This window comes from Ceratosolen solmsi, unplaced genomic scaffold, assembly GCF_000503995.2.
Source record: "Ceratosolen solmsi marchali unplaced genomic scaffold, CerSol_1.0 scaffold29, whole genome shotgun sequence".
In the NCBI taxonomy this organism is placed as follows: Eukaryota; Metazoa; Arthropoda; class Insecta; order Hymenoptera; family Agaonidae; genus Ceratosolen; species Ceratosolen solmsi.
The window spans coordinates 7571426-7589217 of NW_011948417.1; the positions used below are offsets into that span (position 1 = coordinate 7571426).

Genomic DNA, 17792 nt, shown 5'->3' on the forward strand with positions numbered 1-17792 from the left:
GATAATAGATTTTCATCCACGATCTTGCGGGTGCACGTTCAATTAAACTAATTAAAAAAGTGAATAGAACCCTCGGACATGGGTACTTAATAATAGCACGATGATTCCAAGCGAGAGGGAGATAGAGAGAGAGAGAGAGAGAGAGAGAGAGAGAATCGATGCGAGTTTTACGCGTTGGTGGTAGTGCGGCCACAAGCAATGTCAAGGCCAATGAGCCACCGCATACGCTCGTCTGCGCAAAATCCTGATTTCCACCTCCCATAAGACGAGAGCCAGCCAAGCGCGCTACTATTTTTTCTTCCTCCTTCTTCCCTTTTGCGATCCCTTGGTCACGTAAACACGCCGCGACCCCCTTTTGCTCGCTTTGTGCGGTCGAGCGACCTCATACACCTCTACATACTTAGCTGCAGTTCAGTTACTTTTATTTTCGCTTCTTTCATCCTTCTTTCTTATGACCTATCTATCCTTCATTTCTTTCGGTTAACATGAGCGCCATAATACATTACCAGCAATCATTATGGTAGATTATCAGAATAGTAAAATTTTGTTCTTTTTTCAATGTACACGAATCACTTGTAAATATACGAAACTGATATTCGAATATCGAACATAGCCAAGTTTCAATAATAAAAGTATCATTAATCATTAAAGCTTTATTTAATTAACGAAGGTTGCATCAATTTATGCGAAATATTAATGCTGTTATTATTACTATATCGGTCTCGCCTTTAAAAGTTATCGCGAAGAAAATATAACATATATCTTATTATTTCGTGCTCTAATCATTATCAAATACATTGACTTACTCTAATTAATCTTAAAATACAATTCTATTAAATTAACAATCCATGATAAAATTATGGAATCCTGTAGCCATTTTTATTTACAATCATTAGAGTGTCATCTTTATCGTAACAAAAATGTCATTTTATTGTAATCGAACGACGAATCGAGCAAATGGTCATAAGTATAGGAATTCTTCGTATCTACTCGACTCAAGTGTCGCGGGTATTGTCATGCGCGTCTGCGCATTAAGACTTCATATCGAATTATTCATGCACGCGAAACTGAAAATCGTCGGTCAAAAGCCAATAGTTGAACTGCGCTAATGTAAAAATGGCGAGCGAAAGGCCTAAAGCGGGCAAAGGAAAGTCGCCAGCAAATGCTCATCGGCGGGAGTCTCGCTCACGACTACGTGCCGTGCCAATCTAGAAAATCACAATAAAAGAACCGTCGTCGTCAGGGACTTTCTATGTGGCCACGTCGCGTGGGTCGTAACCGCCTAGACGAGGCAAACGAAACTTGGCAACGCCGCCGCAAGTGCACTTTCGGTCGAGTAGGTGCGCGCGCCCATTACCCGATTTTCATTAGTCTTTTTCGAATTTTTATTTATTCACCTCTCGAATAGGCTCCACTCTACCGCTACCTCACGACGGCTCGAGTGAGAGTTTTGGTACTGCTATTACTCGCCGTCAAATCTCGAGTTCACGGTGATCTTTATCTGATCCTTATTTAAATTCGTCCCGATCGAAATTGAAATTGTTGAATTATCGTTGCGAGATCACTTGCGTGATCTCTACTGCGATCTGAATTTTTACACAATATATAGGGGCAGGAGTCGAATGTATTTCCCATGGCGATGCTTATATTAATAATAACATCCTTTGGGTTTTCGCGAGGAAATTAATGGCACTCTTGCAGGCACGAACGGAGGTGAAACGAAAATGTCGAAACTTATAAATAGGAGAGGTAAACGTCGACGAATAAGATAAATCGCGACCTTCCTCCTCCTTCCACTACATTCGGCCATTTTTCTTCCCGATTAGCTCGAATGCGGAAGCCATCCTCGGGAGGATGTCTGATGAAATAGCGACTAACTGGACAAAGACTTCGCATCTGAGCGATGATGACATAGTTCGTGCGTGCGCTCTGCTATTTATAGCGATTATGAGGAAGAATTTTTCGGACTGTCGAGGCAAGGTAACGCGACCGTTTGGCTTTCGCTTTGTCCGTAGAATATTGTCATCCCCGACGTCCTCGTTCAGCATCGCGATGCATCCACAAAAATACATTTTTATGAGGTCGAAATACATTTTTATGAGGTCGATACGAGATGCTACTGAATTTATAAATAATTATTTGCCCAAAATCAGCTTTCTCTAACCCCCCCCCCTCCCTCCCTCCCTCCCTCCCTCCCTCCCTACCACCACCACCTATGTTTTCTCACCTTCGATACTCGGTATTTGGATTGAGGGAAGCGTACACGCCCAATTAATTATTCATTGTTTATTAGAGTCGTTGCAACGTCGATACCGCCACCACGTACCGAACGCTCGACACGCTCATACCAGCCAACGCACTTAGCTCGTCTAGAAAATTCGACTGCCAGCATACAACACGAGCCTACCTAGATTAATTATTAAAAGCGGTGCCACCAGTGCCGAGAGAATTTTTAATGCGTAATTACGTATAAAGATAAAAGTGAGGGGACAAGTTTGAAGCTAGAGGCCTCGAAACCACTGTACCGCAATTACAGCTACCACTACTTCGAGAAACCATGGAAAATCGCGTATGTCGCGATGGCAGTAAGCCAAAGCATCTTGCTGCGGGTCCCTTGAAAACTTCCCAAGCGGAAGCCAAAGGGACACCCGAAGAGCGTTCGTCGTACCTGAAAAGTGTAAATAAGGCTTCGATGGCGAACGACGACGAAACGACGACGACGAAACGACGACGACCAAATGACAGCGTCGGCGTCGACAACGAGGCCATGAAACCGCTGAACCCACTCGTGACGACGTATGCGTCGTGATGCCAGTCAGTCTCGTATGGATCGTACCAGAAGCTTCGAGAAGCCTCTACGGCGTCGCACCGCCGCTAATTAGACCCGATAGCTTCATCTAGTCGGAATAATCGGACGATTGGAGGAAGGCCGAGGTCGTTTTAAGGCAGTGGTGGGAGAAGCTTTGCTTCGGTCACGAGCCGCCGGACGATAGTCGAGGGCGATGCCGTTGGAAAAATACATAAAAAATTTGTAATTGTAAGGAAGCTCGCTGAATGGTACAGAAGCAAATGGAAGGAGTGGAGTTATTGCGCCGTAGCCTTACGTCCGCCTTTACGGAACAAACGGTCGGCTCTCGCTTTATAAAGCCACGACGACACGAGTGTATCACTTGGTATCTCAAGTCCAATGCTACACTTGGGACTTTCGACTCGGCTCATTTATTACGACGATCATCGGCTCTTTTCGCCAATTATTATCCATATATGAAAATGAGACTGAGTTACATGATTTCCATCTCGAAGGTTCCTCCCTATTTATTATAAATGTGTTTGTACGTTTACATTAATCGGATTCACAGCAACACATCGATGCCGTTCTCGATTGAGCTCGCGTGTTACCGAATTTCGGGCGAGTTCATTTTGAGTCACTTAATCGAAAGGACGTTTGGAGCGTTGAGTGTTTGGCCAATCGATGTGATCCCCCCACCCCCCAAATCCCCACCCCCTTTAGTCACATCGGCATCACCATTACCATTCTCATTCGTAACTATCTGTAACTTTAACAAAGTAAACTGTTATTGCTGTTACCTTGGAAGCATGATGAGACGAGGGACGAACCCGACGAGCGCTTCTTCTTGCGTCTTTTGCGCCTTGCCTCCTCCTTGCGAGCCTGCATAGCGCTTAGCGACTCTCCCGTTGAGCTGATTTCTCTTGATCCTGCATCTCCTGAAACATAAGAGAACGACATGGGCCATTAAACATTGTCAAATACATGCGTATCTTGGTGAAAGGGTTGTCAGAACGAGGACAAGCAATTACTAACTGTCAAACGAGAATGGCCAATTAGAGTTGGATCATTTAAGTCTTGGGGCATAATACGAGTATCATGTCGTTTAACATAAAGGCGCTCTTACTTAAAATCCTCCCCCTCCTTCTCCATCTCACTCTCACTCTCTCACTCTCTCTGTCTCTCTGTCTCTCTGTCTCTCTCCCTCTCTCACTCTCTCTGTCTCTCTGTCTCTCTGTCTCTCTCCCTCTCTCACTCTCTCTGTCTCTCTGTCTCTCTGTCTCTCTCCCTCTCTCACTCTCTCTGTCTCTCTGTCTCTTTGTCTCTCTCCCTCCCTCTCTCTCTCTCTCTCTCTCTCTCTCTCTCTCTCTCTCTCTCTATCTCTCTCACTGTCTGTCTGTCTGTCTCTCATTGTACAGGAGCTAATTAAAATTTTGGCATTGCTTAATTTAATATCAAATCGAGGAGTCGTTGAATAATTCACTTAAATTATAATTGTAACAGTACGACACACGTACCTACAAAATTTACATGATGAAATCATACGTAGGACGTGGCACAATAAATTCATTGCGTATTTTCATGTTATTATATGTAATCAATTTATTATTATAAGAAATTAATTAATAATAATAATTTAGCATTGAAAATAATTATTAACAATGTGAACGAGCTAAACGACGGCTCTTTCAAAAGTCCTAAAAATTGCACGTCAAATGACATTATTGTGTCACACGAGAGAAAGAAGCACTCGTTTTTGCTGTCCATTATCGTGTTAATAACAGTGTCTGCCAATTGGCCGAAATTAAAAACAAACTGCAAACACACTAACGCTATCTATTAAAATGACAAAATCTTGTATAACGCATGATTATTGACAAAATTCCGTCAATGTTTTAGAAAAACGTCGGCTTATCGATGAGGTTTATAATATTAATCCATTGTTGCAATGATGTATTACGAGCTATACGACATACATAGGGATGGCATTCTCTCTTATTATTAAAATAGAAACATTGTCTTCCATCGGGTACAGCCCGCCCGAAGCTCCCCATACGGCTCCCATACGCCAAGCATCGACGACGATTAATTCGAGGCGTAAATCTTACAGCGTGATTCGGTCTCCCGCTATCATTTCGCAGAGACGAAAGATAAACGAGCTTCTAAGAATCCCTCGAATAGATTATACCACCGGCATGTTTTATCGTAAACTTATCGTCGAGGAAAACAATATTCCCAAGCGCATTGCAAAGCGACGCAATTGCCTTGCATAATACGCTTGCGCTCTCGGCAAAGTAAACGTCCATTACTTATCACATTTCGGTTTATACATAGCCCAGCTGCAATCATACAAAAATAAACCAATAAGATGCTATTTGCATCCACATGCGGCCGGTAGATAAAATTATTTGCTTTTAACATCTTATCGTCGCTCTTTGGCAAATCCTATCAATGATTCACGTTAACGGGCCAATTAAACAACCGAAAACTCCTAAAGCAGCATAAATTGTGCAATGAACTCGCAATTCTCGGGCATAACTTGAATAACATTGTTGTTCAATGAGCTCCCAATGCTACAGCTCGGTAAATACGTATGCCGTACGCGTACGTGCCGAAAGCATAGTTAATTTACCATCTCCTCGCGCGTTCGCCAAGACGGCAAAAGAAAGCGAGTCGGCTGCGAGAAAGGCGATTAAACGAGAGACGAGAGCCGGCTCGATCCGATTGTTGGACAAAGATCTCCTCCACCGAGCTGTGTGCGTTCGCTTTATCGGCTGCGGCTCGGCAAACCGATGTAGCGCTCGTAATCAAGGCGATCGGTGCGCCGGTATGTAATTGCCTAATGCAATTCTGACTTTTTTCTCTTCAATTTGATGGCTGAAAATTTATGGAGGTAAGTCTCGTGTAATCTAAAATAAAGCGCTCGAAATAATGATGGGGACGAATGTTGACGCATGAGGAGAGCAACGACTATGATTAATCTAGCCGTGCGTATGTCTGTTTTTCTCATGCCAAGCGGAAAGACGACGACGGAGCCGAAGAAAAGTCCCGATGCATAGCGACATTTATAATAGAACGAGGCGCTCGGGATACCGACAACGACAACCGGCACCTCGAAATCGCCCCAGAAATAAATTGTTCGGCTGAAAAATTAAGTTGGAAAAAGCGCTTCAGCGCCCCGGAATACACATAATGAACATTTCTATTTCCCGAGGCCGATTTTTGTTCCGTTCCCTTTCGTCATCCTCGTAAACTGATCGGATAATGCAAGGCTAATTAAGAGCCACGTCAACGAGGTAATCGATAGGTAAACGTTTAGTGACTTGACAATGCTCGACAAGCGGACATTGCTACTATTTGTAAATAAAAGAAAAATAAAGAAAAACAAAGATAAACGATAAAAATAGGGTGCCCAGACCCGGCAGGTGTTGCCCCTTCCCCTCCAATCCGCCACACTCCCCACCGTCTACCCGGCAACTGCAGCTTTCCTACTACTCGTCTATTTTTCTCGTTCGTTTTTTTTTGTATGCCAATTATAGTCTGCGCCCGTTACATTCGACATGAATTTATGGAAACCACCCACGGATATTCTCTTCGATATCCAGTTGTAAATAATTTATTTCACTCGCATTCGCTGAAATTTCCAGCCACGACACGAAATGATTATTGTATTGTACCGTTAAAACAACTATTTTCATGGCCCATTTAACGAACGTTGTCACTCACGTTTCCCACTAATTACAATGAATAATAAACCATATGAATTGTTTTATTCATCTCTGTTGTTTTTTCCTCTTTTCTTCAAAACCTACTCATTCCTAATACCTAATTATATTAAAATATAACGTTGATATTTCTAAAGCAACAATAATCAAGGTACGATATATCCGTATTGTTCAGTAAGAAAAAAATAAATATTTATACATTCTCGGCAATCTGATTCTCGTATGATGTTATCTTGTTGACAAGACAAGCTAGCTAGTAAAAAAAGTAATTGCCGGTAATTAACTGTAATTTCTCAAACCACATATCTATAGATTGTAAATTCATACAATGGCTGAATAATGAGATACGATGCACTAATTGATAATACGAAAGAAAAATATTATATTTTATTAAATACTGTGTACACAAATGTGCTAAATAAAGAGAAGAAACATTGTATCTGATACGTAATACATATTCTGGCCTCCCCCCCCTCTCTCTCTCTCATTCTGTGAGTAGTATATTATCCATTACATACCAACAACAATGGCGTATTATTGATCGAAAGTGGAAATTTTCAACACTACTCCCAATAAAAGATATAAGATATAAACTAATTAACCGTTTCAACTTTCCGAACGTTCCTATAAAATGCAAAATAAGGATATATTATAAAATATTAAATGCTTGTCTTCGTAAATTTTCGACAAAATGCTTAATCTTTTTATAAATGAAAGGGCATTTAAAAATTGTATGAAGACTGTTCTGGAAAATTCGTCGAAAGCGTTAGAAGGTATCCAGGCGCTTGGCTAGAGACGGTCGGCCAATAGCTCGAGGCTTTACTAGGCGGGTCGTCTCTTTTCAAAGCCAGATTCACGATTTTCCACGTAACAAAGACGTGGGAGAGAAATCGCAATAGACGTACGTGAAATTCTCAGGGCCCCTGCTTCCCGTCCCTGAGGTCGGCAGTCTCAAGCAACGGACGACTACTACTACTACTACTACTACTACTACACTACTCAAGGAAAACGGATCGCCCCGAGGTAGCCAGGCTAACTAACTAATTGGAAGAAAAAAAAAGCGCTCGAGACTGCTGTGATCGTTCGTTCTAAGTTTCAAACCTGCACAGTTCCTGGAGAAACAAGAACGAAAAAATTAATTTGAAGCTTCAGTGTCTGTGAATAACGGCAGAACTCTATGAAATACTATTCCCGTATATTGGTATTCTGCTCTTCAAAGTATTACTCATCCAATTTTTATTTCACGATGCAACAACGTAAAATCACTAATACCCTACCGTCGACAGTTTAATTTTTATTTTTTTTTAGTTTCTTTATTTTTAACATATACTTTTTGTCGAGAGTGATAATTAAAAATAATGTTCGCGTTAAAAAAGGGATGTAAAATAATTGTATTTTACATATTTTCATAAGTCTAGTCAAACCCTACGTACATTGCTAATAAGATTCATAATATAGCGAATCCTGAATCCTGATGATCGTTATGCGAATATAAAGTGCCTCGATACAACGGTTTCGTGCTGTTCATTCGAAACAACAAGAAAGTGCACGAGTCATAAAACAGCTGAACGGCTATGGTAAAGCAACGATTGAAAAAAGCTCGAGCACTTAAATCGATTCGAAGAGATTTATAGAACAGCTGCATCGGAAAAGTATCCCAGTGCATTACCCGGGTGGGCCGCAATTCCAATCCTTTGTTCGGTACGTCGACCAACAAGCATTAGATCCACAATTAGCCAGCTTACATTTTTTCACCGTCGATTTTCATGCATCCCCCCCCCGCAATCTCTCTCACTCTCTCTCACTCTCTCTCTCTCTCTCTCTCTCTCTCTCTCTCTCTCTATCTGTATCTCTATCTATCTATCACGAACAGATTGATAAAAATTGAGAAACGTAATTGAATATACAATTTATCAATAATGCGAGGATAAATTTTTTTCCCTCCTTTAAATTTCCCTTGCAATAAGCATAGATATTCGCATCAATTACAAACGATAATATTATATGTCAATGAACCATATTAATTCTAGTGCAACTGAAACTAAAAAAAATATCGTAACTTAGTAAACTTTCAAGGTATAAGAAATAAATTCTATACGATATGTAATTCCTCAAGTTTTAATATATAGTTAAGAATTAAATATATTAATATATGTGTAAAATCAATATAAATATATAAGTAAATACATACGATACGCTTAAAATGCTTGAAAATAACCATATTGCTTAAAACCTATTGCAATTATATTTATACGAACAAGTTTGGTTTGTAAGCGCATATAAAGTTTGTAAAAGTAGCAAATTTTAAAAGAAACGAATATTTGGAAATGAGAATAATCCATGGATCACACATATTATGTAAATAGAATAATTCCAAAGCAAATACGTATAATCAATCAGGGACTTATCCCTGAAGCTCAATGAGAACAAAGAAAGTTTTTCAAGTTATGCTTTTGCCGAAAATTGTATAACGTTAACGACGCGCCTTAAACTACGGCAATACCGATTCGAGAGATACAAAAGAAAAGTCATCGGTTTATATAGAACGGTAGGTGTAAAATAAAATTTATTATCGCTACAAGACCGAATTGAAAATTGCCAAGAGCCGCAGAACAACGACTTACGGGTTGTGAGAGATAACGGGGCAGGGGGAGGAGGCTCGCTTTACCGGAATACAGAACGACTATATACGAAACATTAGACGCAAGTCAACGCGTGTCCGATCGACTTGATGTCTCTAAGTCCCCCCTCCCCCTCCCCCGCCTCTCTCTCACTCTCTCTCTCTCTCCCACCAATATACAGGGGCTCACAATTCATCTGGTATCCGCAGCTTCCACGCAGACCAACAGGTTTCTCGTCGTGGCCCATTATTTTTCATGCAAAGGTGCGCTCGTGTTTTCCCGCGGCCAACTCACCACCACTGTCTTTGCTTTTTCGCGATAAAGCCGACGGTAACCTACTTGTGCTCTATGCATTTAAGTGTCCAAATGCCTACGTGGACGGTCTACCATCGTTTGAAGTTTTATCTTTAAACTGTCAGGGCAACCGTCGCTCGAAGGCTTCTCCATCATACTACTAACATTCATCGATTCATCTGGTTAGAGTGTAAGCTCGTTATCGGCTATTTGTTAAACGACACAATAAATAAAGTAACAGCTAAGATTAGTATCGTACGAGGCCTTTATTAATCAATGTTCCCCCCATAATATAAAATTGCCGCACTATCCGGTTACCAGTTTCGAGATGTATCACTATTATTGTTCCATCAAGTGATGCATTCAAGCTGTTTTGCCAAATGGGAGAAAAAAATTTCGACGTAAATTTGAGCTTAGATGCCTCGTAAGAAAGAATTATGAGGAAGCGCGAACGCTTTCGGGAAGGTGTAAATTGACAAAATCACCGAGCGACGTTCAAAGCCGAGGGAACTGAATACTACTCCCTGTTTACGCGGTCGACAGTTAGTTATAGATGACCTCTCAAATGACGACGTGTAAATTTTACGTAAGCGGGTAAAGCGACGTGACCTTGACACATGTCCGATACACAGATCCGATGTGCCGTGTAGCGAGCCGAAAATGTAAGATAATTGCAAAATGGCGAGCAGATTTGACGTTAGGCCTTATTATTTGAAAGGTAGAGGAATAAGGAGACCTCGAGAGCAACGATCCTCGCCACCTTGGTAAATGCAAACGACGCGTCACGCGGTATCGATAATTCCCAGCGCTAAAAACCACCACTGTACACGCGATTTGATGGATCGTCGTCGATCGAAAAAGTCGACCTGGCCGAGCCGCCAAAACAACGGTTTTTGAGCGAGTGTCCAAGGTACGGCGACGGCGCAGGCGCATTCGCGGTCCGTCGAGTTGCAGGCGAGTTCATTGGCTGGCATAGAAAGGCATCCACGTGCGAGTTGAAGAGAGCTCGCCCATGCGGGCCCATTTTCCATCGGCTTCTTTGTTCCCATCTTCAGTGCGCAGCACAGGACAGAATCCTGCGGAGTATTCTATTTAAAGGATAATAATAACGATGACGAAGAATTCGCTCGCCCGAGAAGAGGCTTGTCCGTCTTTTCCTTCGATTAAGCCGCTGAACGTAATCGACTCCCGTCCTTTCGACGATTATGTGTTAATTGGCAACTCGGTAATTTCGCGGCTTTATTTCTCGTTTACAGAATGATGCAATCGGCAACTATTTTTGCCATCGTGCGCTTGCTAGAAGCGACGTTTCGTCAGACTCGATTGTGCGCGACACTTGCAGTCGCTTGTTTAGCTTAACAATAAGAATGCCGATTGCACATTAAATGCTGCGATCACCTCCGCCGCTCGCTAGGCACAAAATTCATTATAAAATGGTCGTTGCTTATATTACATTGATTTTGCTTCCCCTCACTTTATTTTTCTTTGTTTATTTTTCGATTAACATCGCAAACGATGCGTTCGGTAGAGTAATATTCAAACGCAAAGCGCCGGCAACTCCCATGTCATTTCCCATGCGAATTATCGGCGCTAAGCGAGCGCGAATTATCACGGGAGTAATGCAAATCGAATGGAAAGAGCTCCGGATTCGACGAGTGCGCGCGACTATGCGTCATATGTATTTACTGCTAAATTTAGGCAAATGCGGTAGTGGAAAAAGTCGCCAATTTCGATGGACGTTGCAGAGCCAATAAAGCAATGGAAAACACCATTAATGGCGCAAAGTGCAAAATAGCAAGGACCACTAACGACTCATTCTGATTCCCCATGAGATCGCTCTCATCTCCTTTAGGGTATAAGCTACGTATTACTGTGCGAATTGAGTCTCGTTGAATTGTCGGCCAATGTTGTTAGCTCGACCAAAGTATTCCCAATTAGAAACTTTTTTAATGGACTTTCCCAACGGCAAGTTAACATGTTGTCAAAAGTAAAATAAAAGCTATACGTCGTAATGTAACGATACCTAGTCAATGAAGTCGTGTCAATGAATGATTTTCATTGCAAAATGTTTTTTCGTTTCATTTTAAACTTGTAACAATTAAGAATTGTTATTTATTCCTCAGAATTTTCTGCCATCGCACTATTACGATTGAAGTCATATTTTCACTTTTATCAGAATTAACGCTATTCTGAATTTACATTTCAAAAGCTTTCCCCGCATACTAATTATACCGTGTATTTTTCTTTTAAGAGAAAATTAATATCGTCGTTATGAACAAAATTTAAATTACGCCAGTAAAAAATGGAGGAAAAAGGCTAGATTGTAATTAAAAGAAATTTAACCCATAACGAACGCTAAATTATTTATGAACATTTGTAAAGAAATAAATGGATTTGAAGCAAATATACATGACGAACAATCAAGTAACTAAGAAATCTTAATTAAAATACACGAGTGTTAAACATATATGTGTTTATTACGAAAGTTAAATTCATAAATTCATATTCATATTATTTGATTAAAAAATCAACTTACATAATTTCGTTTTTGAATAGAATATAAATACATGTTTGCGTCGCAAAATGAGATTACAGTAAAAGGGGCTTGTGCGCGCAAATTCCCTCTCGCTCTTTCTCCCACCTATCGACTTGTTCTACCCGTGACCTTGAGTGGCTTGCCGACAAGGGAGTCTAATATGAGGGGGTGTGTATCGAAAGCCCTACCCTACCACTTGGCACGGAAGCGATCGATACCACAAACTTGCTAATCTCACTCTCACTCTCACTCTCTCTCTCTCTCTCACTCTCTCTCTCTCTCTCTCTCTCACTCTCTCTCTCTCTCTCTCTCTCACTCTCTCTCTCTCTCTCTCTCTCACTCTCTCTCTCTCTCTCTCTCTCACTCTCTCTCTCTCTCTCTCTCTCACTCTCTCTCTCTCTCTCTCTCTCACTCTCTCTCTCTCTCTCTCTCTCACTCTCTCTCTCTCTCTCTCTCTCTCTCACTCACTCACTCACTCTCTCCTTCATTCGAACTTTTATATTGTTCGTAAACACAAAGGCCTGCGCTTCATTTTTATTAGAATTTTTGACATTCGATACGCATATAATGCTGACTTTAAAGGAACCAAGATTGCATCAGCCAACAAGCCTCAAACGACGAACAGACGAGTCGAAACACGAGTACCGTAGTTAGGCAGAGGAGGAGGGATAATGAGAAAGAGAAGGAGTGAGAAGGTTGATGTAGGAGGGGAAGGAGGAAACGGGCTGACCACGACTTGCCGTAAGCAAGTTGTAATTGGACTCGTACATAGCATCGTCGCCGCCTTAAAGATATGGCGTATCACGAACGATTAGCAGAAGCTCCTTTATGTTCTTGGCCGACAATATGACCTGTTTACACTGATCGATCGTCCGATGGTTACGATGGTCGATACATACGCCCATGGCCTACTAAAGCCTCCTGATATCTTCTCAAGATCTTACGATGCACCCCGATTATCTGCTTGTCCGCAAAGCTAATCGCCACCCTCGGTATTGTCATGTAAGCCCGAATTGTTGATACATCGTCGCAGCTTGAAGCGACAAGTTTGTCGCACGAATCCTGAACATGCACATCACCGGTAATGGTAGAGCTTCCGTTCATGACTTCACGTTCATAATAAAACCCAACCTTTATTAAACAAAACTCGATCAATCTGCCTTGCCTCGATCTTTATTATAAAAACGAGGCTGAAGCAACGTTTTTGACATTCAAGATATTACAATGTTGATTTAATATCATAACTTGTACTTCGTGTTATTATAACATTGTCTTTAGTTGATTATGATGCGAATAATATTAGTTCAGCGAGACGCTCGCTTGTCCTAGTTACTTCATCTTTATTGTAGCAATAATATTTCAAATTCCATTGTAAAGTAATACGTATTAATTTTATGATTTTCAAATATCTAATTTTATCTATTTTAGCTACAAGTAAATTTCTCGTTATACATTGATCCTCTAATCCCCTCGTAAATAACCATTTAAATTGTACATCTAAATTATAACATTTGTATAGATACAATAACTATAAATTGATATTTAAAATTTAATGTAAGCTTTGGTTAGATTTTACAAAAATTAAACTTCATAAGAACAATTCAATATATCATGTATATTTACTGTTCAATTTTATTATTTGTATATGTATTACATGTCAATATGAGCAACATATACATTAATTAATTCATTATACGGTAAGTGAACAAATTAAGATAAAATGCATATTTAGAAAGAAATAAAAAAATGCAATATGTGTGGCTGTATAATTACTACTCATAGTTACAAAAATATGCATACCTAACCTCCAGTTAATAAAATTAATAATAGAGAAATAAACAAACAAAGAAATGAATGCTAATCTCTTCAATTTACTATAATTATACTTTGATTATATCACATATGTCATGATGACGAGTGGCAGTCACATCCAACAAAGAAACACTTATATATAGCAGAGTTCCAAAATTCAAGCGTAGAAAGGGGAAGTGACGATGGGAGAACAAAGAGGATGGGGAGGGAGGGAGAGAGAGAGAGAGAGAGAGAGAGAGAGAGAGAGAACGTACATGCGCGAGTCCCTTTATGATATCTAAGCAGTACACACATACATTCGTCAAAGTTTCTCGTTTCGAAAGCTTTCGCAGTTGTAAACAACGAATGTCAATTTAATTCGAAGAATAATGAAGGAACCTTCATATTCAATACATTAATACATTCTCGTATATAATTAAAATCTATATTATTTGAAATGTTGAGTAGTTACAATTTCCAAGTCAAATAATTCAATAATATCTTTATAGCTCGATAAAAAAACTTTTAATTTTATTTTATTTATAAAACCATTACTTGTTATTATATATAACATAATTGCCAATGTTTTAAAGCATTTCTATTGGAATACGCGACCCAAATCTATAGCAAACAAAAATTTATTCTTTTTCTACAATTTTGAATTTAATTTTTCTTCTTTTCCATTTATTTGTCTTTCAAAATTAGTAATAAAAAAACATTAAAAATATTCATTATATTTTCTAATCCATCAATAAATAAATATTCAAGAGAATAATGGTGGTTAATCAGAGAGTTACCGTTGTTAGAGTGTTGAACAGAATTGTAAAATTATTTTCAAGTTTTTTAGTTTGGTTCTTATGGTTTAAGTCTCCGAGATTTATCGTATGCACATGCCTAGTGATTGCGCCTCCCTTTGTTCTTTGTTCCATTCCTATACATATGCACAAGTCTCGCCGCTCCCAGCTCTTTTTCTTAGGGTTGCGTTCTCGCTCAATTACCATCTCTCTCTCTCCCTCTCTCTCTCTCTCTCTCTCTCTCTCTCTTTCTCTCTTCCTCACTCTCTCTCCCTCCCGCCCTCACGCTCACGTCCACTCGCCCTCTCAGTAGCTACTTCCCATTTCTCAACCATTCTACCACATCTTTAAATATACCGTTAACTACTAACCCATTTTAACCCTCCGCAAATAATGCATTCAATATTGACAACGACAATGGCTGACGATTATATGAATTGTGAGATTCAAACATCTCCACTGTTAACAGTATTTTTAATTATAAACATCAAATGTCAAATTATAAACATTGTTAAAAATGTCAAAATCATTTGGTTGAGTTTTCGGCAGTGATACTTTATACTAATGCCCGGAGATGATATTCATTTCCAACTTTCCAACATTTAAGTATAATTAATTTGGTGAATTTAATTATCCTTATATATTTTAATACAAAATATTTAAGATAATTTCATGAATATTAATGTTTTATAAAAGAATTTAGCGTCGGAAAATTTTGAAACAAACAAACAAAACGAAAAAATAAGAAAGAAAAATTATGCAACTATGATTTTACAATATTAATGCAACGAATTACAGGTTTCAACGACTTACATTGTTCGATTAGATTGCACAAACTTTGAATATCTTACAATGACATAAATTAGTTTTATTATATTATTCGAAAGACGTTTCGTGTAAACATATTAACTTTGTTTATGACCAAAGAGTGTCAGTGTCGGATTTATTTAAAGATCGAATTAAAAAAAGGTCAGGGTAGATAAGCGTTAGCTAATAAATAAATTAATACGTGTCGCGTGAAGCGCTTTGAACGAGCGGCTGATTATTATTTGCTTGAAAATTCACAGAGAAGACATAATTTGTCCATAGGAAAATTTTTCAGCTTGGGCATAATTAAAAAATATCATTGTCATATGCCAGAACAGGCGCCGAGAACTAAAATATCCGAGAACAAGAGAATGAGAGAAAGATAATAAAGAGTTTGTGAGAGTGAGAGTGAGAGAGAGAGAGAGAGAGAGTGTGTGTGTGTGTGTGTGTGTGATAGATATATACATATATATATATATATATATAGATAGAGAGAGAGAGAGAGAGAGAGGGCGGTGATGATGAATAGGGAAGGGAGGGGAAGCGATGGGAAAGGAAGTGGGTGGGGGAGGGGCGGAGAGAGGGAGTAGGAAGGGAGAAAGCACGAGCGTGTATTGCCTGTACAAAATACTTCATAGCGATGGCAGCAGAAGCGGTAGAAACGTCGAGAGTTGTCGGGGACAAAGAAAAAGAAGAAAAAAAAGGAGAAAAAAGGAGCAGGCAGTAGGGGAATGGGAAAAGGCCATGGCAACGAGATCTCGAAAAGGGAAGCGGCAGCAACAGGGACGAAAGAAGCGAAAAGGGATTTTGGGAGAAATGTGCCTAAGTGTAGATGTGGTAGTTGGTGCGTCGGTATGATCCCGCTTCTGTGTGGGAGACAAAGAGACACGACGATACGGAGGAGCGAGTGATGAAGGGAGGGTGAGGGTTGGTGGGAGAGAGGGAGGGAGGAAGAGAGAGATAGATAGAGAGAGAGAGAGAGAGAGAGAGAGAGAGAGATAGATAGAGAGCTAGAGGGAGAAGCGTAAAAGAGAAAGATGCACTGACGTGGCGCAGTTCGCCAATGGGCGACGATGTGGCGAGGGGAAGGGACGGGTAGGGCTAGGAGGTCAATTCTGCACTTTCAGCATATCATCATCTATACACGAGGTTACGGCCGAGCGTTCGTTAATTTTTTTTCCGGGATGAAAAGGAGAGCAATAATAACAGATTTTTCGGAGTAGGGGTATTTATTGATCAACGACGCTTCCTTAGCCCCGTCGATGTTTCCTTAATCGCCGATCGCGTCAAATCTCGTCGTGCCAGCCTGGAGAACCGACTCGACTTTTACGAAAGCGCAATTTTTTTGCATCGGGGGAAAATACTCCCGGGGTTTGTGCCTCTATTTGTGCAGTTAGCGAGTAGTTACCATTATCCGACAATACTTCTCGTAGCTTTTACAATCGTATGAAGTGAGTGGCGAGTTAAGTGATCGGGAGGCGCAGTAACATGACCGGGAGTGACTGAGAATACGTAATTGACATTAACGGGGACTGTAGAGTAATGGTCGGTAATTCGCACCGGCGAGCTTCGTTTAGCCATGGCTATTAAACTTTCATGAAATTTCTTTTTCACGCAATGGATTCGTAGGATCCATCCAGCAGCTTCTTTTCACCGACTCGATTCTCCTTAAAACCGAGCGCGTAACATTGGGGGCAAGGGAAAGTGAACAAAACGTATTATCGGTTAAGTTGAACTGCGCGACTAACGAAAGGTAAACAATAACGATATTACATATTATTCTTTTTACGTGGTGTTTACGAGTAAGGACCCAGAGTAAATATTCGTGTTTTGTCGTGACGTGCAATTTTCAAAGAAGTATTATTTCGTTGCTAGAACGTTTATCGCGTGTTTGAAGAAAATAGAGACAGACAGTTGCGACAATTTATAGAGGTAATATAAGAAGAATAAATAAAAATAATAAGTGGATAACAAATGCTCACCTTGCGTAGCCTCTTGACTGCGCTCGTCCTCCCGTTCCTCCAAAATTTTCTCCACCATTTTCGCTCCTGTCGATCCGCTATGCCTCTCTGCCTTCGATAATTCTCGATAACCGAAAAAGGTGAGCGGTGAACTCTTCCCCGATATCGCAGAAATATCAAGCTCCTTGACTTTTTATCGTTATAAGAATATCACTCTGTCTCAAATCACACAAACGCTCTGAAATTGCTCTTTTGCTCTTTTGCTCCTTCTCTCTCTCTCTCTCTCTCTCTCTCTCTCTCTCTCACCGGTATATTGTAATAATCGTAAAAAAGAGTCAGTCGTATTTACAAAAACGCCTATGCACTAGGTACTGATAAATGGGCGACTCTATTTCTTTCTGTCTGTTTATATATTCTCTCTTCTCTCTTTTCTCTCTTTTTTCTCTCAAAATTTTTCTGTATTCTCACGCTCAAA

General features: G+C 40.1%; 1 protein-coding gene across 1 annotated transcript in view; it reads right to left on the minus strand.

Moving 5' to 3' along the window:
• The window catches only part of LOC105359788 (MAP kinase-interacting serine/threonine-protein kinase 1), a 22119-nt gene extending 4547 nt beyond the window's left edge, over positions 1-17572 (minus strand). Inside the window, exons 1-2 of the mRNA XM_011496477.1 lie at positions 17339-17572; positions 3589-3726 (exon numbers count right to left, since the gene is read on the minus strand). Of these exons, the coding sequence (XP_011494779.1) occupies positions 3589-3726; positions 17339-17396 (196 nt within the window). The 5' untranslated portion in view covers positions 17397-17572. The remainder of the gene's footprint in view (positions 1-3588; positions 3727-17338) is intronic.
• Positions 17573-17792: the final 220 nt, after the last annotated feature.